Source organism: Bidens hawaiensis, unplaced genomic scaffold (genome assembly GCF_021521415.1).
Source record: "Bidens hawaiensis isolate Kalapana, Puna unplaced genomic scaffold, B.hawaiensis_p1.1 tig00035888_1, whole genome shotgun sequence".
NCBI classification, from domain to species: Eukaryota; Viridiplantae; Streptophyta; class Magnoliopsida; order Asterales; family Asteraceae; genus Bidens; species Bidens hawaiensis.
The window spans coordinates 148064-155476 of NW_027496239.1; the positions used below are offsets into that span (position 1 = coordinate 148064).

General features: G+C 32.3%; 1 protein-coding gene across 1 annotated transcript; it reads left to right on the forward strand.

The window, feature by feature from the left end:
* The first annotated feature begins 5529 nt into the window (after positions 1-5529).
* Positions 5530-6627, forward strand: LOC143587805 (protein MIZU-KUSSEI 1-like). The gene is made up of 2 exons (XM_077068988.1): positions 5530-5826; positions 5958-6627. Exons 1-2 carry the CDS (start codon positions 5563-5565, stop codon positions 6576-6578), a joined length of 885 nt encoding a protein of 294 aa, XP_076925103.1. The 5' UTR covers positions 5530-5562; the 3' UTR covers positions 6579-6627.
* The last annotated feature ends 786 nt before the right edge of the window (positions 6628-7413 follow it).

Sequence of the window (7413 nt, forward strand, 5' to 3'; positions counted from 1 at the left end):
TTGCAAATAGTTGATGTTACGGGGGAATATAAAACGCTCAAATAAATTAAATTGATCCAATTATGAATTTGTGTATGTATCGATTTAAACAATATATTTTGAAAACTTCACGATCTAATCGGCATGTTCACTATCTAGTTAGCATGTCCACGTCTAGTTGGGCCTATTATGAGTTTTACCCTTCTAGTCAGCCTATTTTTTGATAACGCTTTTTTGAAATCTTCATGTGATATGATTTGCTCGTCCCACATAACTTACTAGTCGGCCCGGGTTTTTAATATCGTTTAGTAGTTGGTTGTAATCTATTCGGCATTTTCACGATCTAGTCGGCATGTTCACGATCTAGTCAGAATGTTCATGATCTAGTTGGACCGACATAGATAAGAATGCAGTCATCGGGCCGACTGCTTTGTTGGCGCTTAGATTGACTACACAAACCAGTCACCGCGTCAGCTTTAAGGACACGCACTCGTTTTTTATTGGCTATGCGAACCAGTCACCTTGAATGATTAAAAAGTCGTCCCGTCTTTTTAGTAACGAGCATTTTGAGTATTGTTTGTAAATAAATGGTGAACAAATTTAAAAAACCATTTTATAAAATGGATATTATGAGAATTTTCCCTTTATTATCATGCTTATTTTTTTCGTTTATTTTTGTGAGTATTTCATCGAAAAAAGTAGCTTTATTTATTTATTTATTTATTTTATGCATAATTAATTAACGTAATATTTGAGCATGCTATAAAATTAGACATCTTGTTAAAATAATAACACAATTTTAAAAGGAAATAATCTAAGAGTTTAATAATTAAATATAAGTAACAATTTTTATTGCAATTTCGCCTCCATTAACTACCAACATTCTAATTTCTAGGTAAGTTGTGTGACACATCACACAAGTATGCCTCAACCGCTTGTGAAATAACAAATCATGTTTTCTTGTTGAATAAAGGCTTCAACACAACATCAAATGCCTCTCTTATATTCACTAATGACTCACCCCATCATTGCAATCAACTACTACTTAATTGCTTTCCTAAACAAACCCATGATTGTTGACCACAAAAGCATTCAAATTTAATACTTAAAAGCATCTATTAATATACACTTAACTTGGTGGCACTTCAAGATAAAGCTAATCCATCATCAAGCTTTCAAATTTATGTGTCTTAGTGGTGGCATGGACCCACCTAACTAAAGCAAGCATCACAATTGATTAAAATGCATATATAATTGCTAATGGTGTATTCAAACCCATAATCATACACATAATCACTTGAATCAATGGATATAGATTTATATGAATTACAACCTTTAGGTGGGATGATTAAACGTTGGAAGCTCTTTCTATTGTGAGATCAACCTCTTTTTCTTTCATAACAATCTAACCCCACAAAGGTTAAATTTGAAGGGTGGTTGGGGCTCCAAAAGACCAATCATTCAACATGTTCATGCTTTTGCAAAGAGTACTCTTATCACTCATCACTATGTGCATGCTTGGTTGGTCTTAATAAGTGTTCAGCCAACATTTCTCCTGTCTAAAGGTTCCCTTTTTCTAGAGCTGAAATATTCCCTAAGCATAGTAAAATACATGTTTTAATGTATAATGCACAAGATGCTAATAGCGTAGCCTTGGATGTAGGTCTTGAGTTTTGACGATGATTAATGCAAGTTAGTTTCCTTTCAATGTGTTACGGGTACAAAGCGCAGTTTTAAATATCGTTATGTCATTATGAACGCATAGTATGTTTATATTAAAACAGAAACTAGAAGACATATATGCATAGTAATGAACTTTTATACATCATAAAGGATCAATCATGGTTGGCTACCTTCCACAATCCACAAACATATATGGTCCCCTTTCACCCCCTTAGTGTCCAATTCACAATTATTATTCTTCATTCCTTTCTTCCCTTTACACATAATTTCTTTTTCAAAAGTTTATAATAATTATTAATAAATGACACATTCAAACTTATACAAAGCTTTAAACCATTGCTTGCGTTAAAACACAAATCAAATATGCCCTACTAGCTACTTCAAACATGAGAAAATTACAAAATGTGATTCAAAGTTGGTCTTATTTGTTATTTTATAATTACAAATGACACTTGTGTGACAAAGGAAACACGAGTTTGCTACACAGATGACTAGTTGAGTTTGTAGCAATAACCTTCCATTTCTTCTTTAAAAAGTTTACTCCGGTCATAAGGTTCGATCTTAAAATGTGAAAAGGCTTAGAAATTAACAGGTGGTAGAGACTTTTAATTGAAAATATTGTAGGGAGTTTAAGCAGAATAGTAGATAATAATTGTGAATTGGACACAAAGGGGGTAGAAACCAAGGAGAATGAAGCCTCCCTTGAGGGTGGTTCTGTCTGAGCGAGTAATTCGTCGGGAGAAAACAAAATTGTAATCATATTACAGTTTGTTTGGGCTGTTACAACTTACAATATACGTGTTCCACCGTCAATTGCTCACTCTACTACTTGGGTGCTCGAAAAACAATGTGTGGATATATTACAATTAACTCTTACATGCAATGTAAGCATATTATATTTTCATACATAACATCTCAATTGAGAGATAACACTTAACGTTGATGGCTTTTTGGTTTAGTGGCGTTTGATGTTTATCTTTATTTAAAGTGGTGCGGATTCAAGTCTCTTAAAATAGAGCAACATATGGATTCAAAGAGTAGATTTTATTAGGTGTATGTGTTCGTCATTAAAAAGAAAGATAAAACTTACCCATTTACACACAAGGCAAAAGGGTTTTTAATTCACTCGTGTCCCATCTAAGTTTTATTTTTCTATTCCTATTAATAAATCATATATGTGATAAATGACAAATCAAATCAAAAGTAAAACCCTTTATAATACTTGAAAAATAGTCTCATTCCTAGACTTCCAAATAACACCCCAAGTTGTTCATACAATGGCTTCCAAAAGATCCTTTATTCCTCGACAAACTCAATTCATACATCCACAACAACATCCTACTCGGAATAACAGATCGAAGTGGACAAGTTAACGTCGACCCATCTGTCAACACAATTCCAAGTCGAATAAGCAATACAACAATCCCAAGAAGATGTTCTACCTACTCCACTTGATTAGAACAAAACACGAACTGAATGTTGTGAATGTTAATAGCTTTGTTACAAAGATTCTCTGTAATTCGAAAAACGATTTAACAACAAGCTCCACACCATAACGTTAACTTTTTTTGGCACCCATTGTTACATCTAGTAGGCGAGTTAACAGGGTAGAAAGAATACAGTTATCAATATGTTTCCTTACTGCTTTAATTTGGTTTCTACCCCCATTGTTACATCATAGCTTTGTTACAAAGATTCTCTCTAATCGCCGAATGAGTTAAGGCTTCCAATTCCAAACCCGCCATGATTTTTATCCGCCAAAATAAGATCCCACATAACCCAAGGCATTTTCTTTACATCTCTTCCCCATGCCAAAAGGCAGAGAAAATATATCAATCTCAGCCTAGTAATATATTCTCGTAACTTTTTCATCAAATATTTCACGATCCAAAAGGTAGAGAAAATGATCCAAAATTCAACACTTTATCAAATATTACTAAAAGCTAGAGAAATGTTGCCATACTCAAATTTAGGGTCCCATGATTCAATATATATAAAGGTTACCAAACTTTTGATGAAGACTAATTTTGACATGTTAAGAATACCACATGAGAGTGATCAGGGCTTTAGCTTGTCATCTAAGCCGTTTAATAAAACATATCGTGTTTGAACTCATTCATTTAGCATACTTAGTGAAACGGATTATGTTCTGATTGATTTATTAATACATTATAAAAGTAGATGTTTTATGAAACCAACCCACCGACTCATATACAACTTGTATGTCCGTTTAATGATTTATTACAACTAATTAGCCTGTATGAATCTATCTATTCTAATAAAGTAAAATAAATGTGGACATTTGTCATGTTTTGGTTAATTCTTATAATTTTTTTCCTTCCAAAACTAATATACCCTAATATATGTAATAAATCAATAATGATTCACTTTCCTTTTACACTATATTTATATAATATCTATATATTTTTATAAATATAAATATAAACATATTATTTTACTATATATTTCAAAATACTTAGTGAATTTTAAAAATCAACAACAAATCATGTTTCTTAAATGAAAATTGTTTCGGGTTTTTTGTGAAACTTAAATTTGATTTTATGGGTCAAAAGTTGTTAAATAGATTGTTTGGTACAAGTTAACTGTATTTAGGTTAAAATTTGTAACGGGTTAAAAATGAAAATTTTGAGTATTTTTAAAAGTTTAAGAATGCAAAATAGATTTTCTCGTCAAATTTGTTATTGGTTCAAAGTGTTGACTTTAAAATGTCAAAAGTATAAAAGTTAGAAGTTTAAACATGATTCGGGTTTCAAATTTATTTTTAAGAGCATTTTTTTAAATAATCAAAAAGGTTCGGGATTTGGCAAACTGACTATTTTTCCCTCAATTATTAAAATATAAGAAAAGATTGCAAACACTTTCGACGTGCCACCTCCATGCCTATCAATGCTTCTAACTTTTATCAAATTTGAAATATTTATGTCAACATTAATTTTTCCTTCAATGGTGATCAGAACGTTGTATGGAAAACATGTCATGCAAAACTATGCTCAAATGAATATTCACAAAATTGAATGAGTTAACATGTTATTTTTTTATGTTGTCATTATGACAAAGTCGAGAAGCCCTCTGAAACTTATCAAAATCTTTTTCATGGTGTAGCTCAGAAAAACATAACTCTTGAAGAACATCCATTGTTACAATTTAATGTTCTACTTTCCTTTGATGGGTGGTAAATTGATAAATATATCAATAAAGGTAACGCTACTTTTGTATTTAGGCTGAATGGTTGGAACTACTATCGTATGAGAAGCTTTATTTCCGAAATTGGTTCATAACCAAAAGTCTTTCAATTATACATATATGGCATCAAGAATGAATTTTTCAATAGAAAGAAGCATTCCCGGGTACATTTTTACATGAGCATTTTTTTTTATTAAGTTCATTTAGAAAAATCATTTTGTGATATAAATAAAATCAATTTATGTACACATTGTATAGATATAAGCATAGATGTAATACATTTTTTTCATATACGCTATGTAATTATTTTTTTATTTATAATTTTATAATTTGAATCATCCCGTGTTTGAAACGGACTCTAAAACTAGTTAGAATTAATATACTTAAAACACATAAATATATGAGTTGTTTTCGGACTCTGAAACTCCAAAATCCAAATGGTTGTTAAATGAATTTAACAAGAAATTCCAAACACATTACATATTATTTTAACAGGTTACACGTTTTATTTTCATGTGAGAAAGCTTTTTTTTTTTTTTTTTTTCAGTAATTAGAGAATGGACACCTGTACCAGGGTACAGCCAACCCCACTTTGCGTCATTATTAAACCCTAACCATCTATATATAGTGAGTCCTCTAGGTAGCATCTAGACATCACCCCTACACATTCTTTCATTCACATATTATTGGCTGAAAATGAGAACAATGATAGATTTGGGAAGTGATAGAGGCCCTATTGGAATGCATCTAATCACCACCGCAACTGCCGTTGACTGCAGCAGCAGGGAGGTAGGTCTGCGTCGTTCCCTACGCTCCCTGCTAGACTGCATTGTTCCAGCGTGTTGCGGTGCTGGTTTTGAACCTGAAGGTTCAAGTTTTTCTCCGTACTCTTCATCTTCTTCTTCCACCTTTTCAAGTGACACTGATTCCCCGTCATCATCAGCATCATCATCAATCAATGTAAGCATCAATCGATAAATATTAGACAAGTTATATAATTATTACTTCTAGAGTGTATATATTTATCTGTAATTTATTATAAACACGATAAATATAGAATATCTAAATTAATATTTGTGAACATTTTGTAGACTCGTTCGATGTCATCATCCTCGGGAACCGTAAAGGCCACGTTCTTCGGTCATAGGAACGGGCGAGTAAGCTTTTGTCTCCAGGACGACAACCACCACCACCACCGACGCACACCATCACGGAGAATGACGACGCCAACCGTGTTATCGTCATTCTCCCAACCCCTCCTACTTCTAGAATTCGCCGTTCCGACATCTTATTTAGCCAAAGAGATGCAACACGGCCTCCTCCGCATTGCGCTGGTCGAGGAAGACTGCACCCACCGCCACCAACCACCAGCCACCAGCGGCGGAAGCATATTTGAAGTACCCGTCTGGTCTATGTATTGTAATGGCCGGAAAGTTGGTTATGCCACTAGACGAAAGATGACAGCTGCTGACTCAGCAACTCTTACACGTATGCAATCTGTCACTGCCGGAGCTGGGGTTTTGCCGCCGGAAAATGATCATAGCTCCGATGGGATCATGTATCTCCGAGCAAGTTTCCGGCGAATAATTGGATCACCAAACTCAGAATCATTTCACATGATAAACCCTGAACACGATGGGCGATCTTCTTCTAATAATAATAATAATTCTGGGCAAGAGCTTAGTATATTTCTTCTTAGATCATCTTCTTAACTGATCAAATAATATTGTTGCATCAAGTGTAGGTATAGTATATATGTATGTATGTGTATGTCTATATATATGCTTGAGTTAGAAGTTTAGTGAATTAGTGTATGTGTTGATACTATTATAGTTTCTAGATCGGAAACCAAAATCATATAATAGCATTTCAGTTTTAGTTTTGTTACATATGCATCTTGTTGAGATATAATATTCCAATTTTTAAGTTATGAAATGGCTTTGTTGTATATATCCATGAACTGCACGTTCTAGTGTCCGAGTAGATACCGCTATTTTTTCTGATATGATTAGATTAAACGTACCTCCCTGTGTACTTGTCATACCTCCTTCATTAAACTTTCAATTCATTTAACAATTTTACTACCCTCTAATATTTTTGTAAAGCTTATCATAAATTCATAATAGTAATATTTATTATTTTTTGTGAAGTTTTTTTTCCCTCTCTTTTTGTGTGTATTATTCTTTATCATAATAATAATAATAATTATTATTATTATCATTAAATAAATAATGATATAATTATAAAAACGATAAAACGATTTGTATTTGTTTATCTTATTATATGTCTCCTGCCTGACAAAAAAATCCTTTGAATATATTTTGTTAGGTTCGAGCATACAAGATTATTATCGTAATAGAAAAGAACCAACTTGTTGATTAAGTCGATGTTATTTAATCTCTTTTATTGATTATAAAAACAATGTGATTTAAAAAAAATGTAAGCTATCTCTAAAAATTATTTAAAAAAGTACACAGTTATAAAAAACGTTTTTTTTTCTTTTTAGATAAAAAAATTTTTTATACATAAATAATTATTTTTGTCATT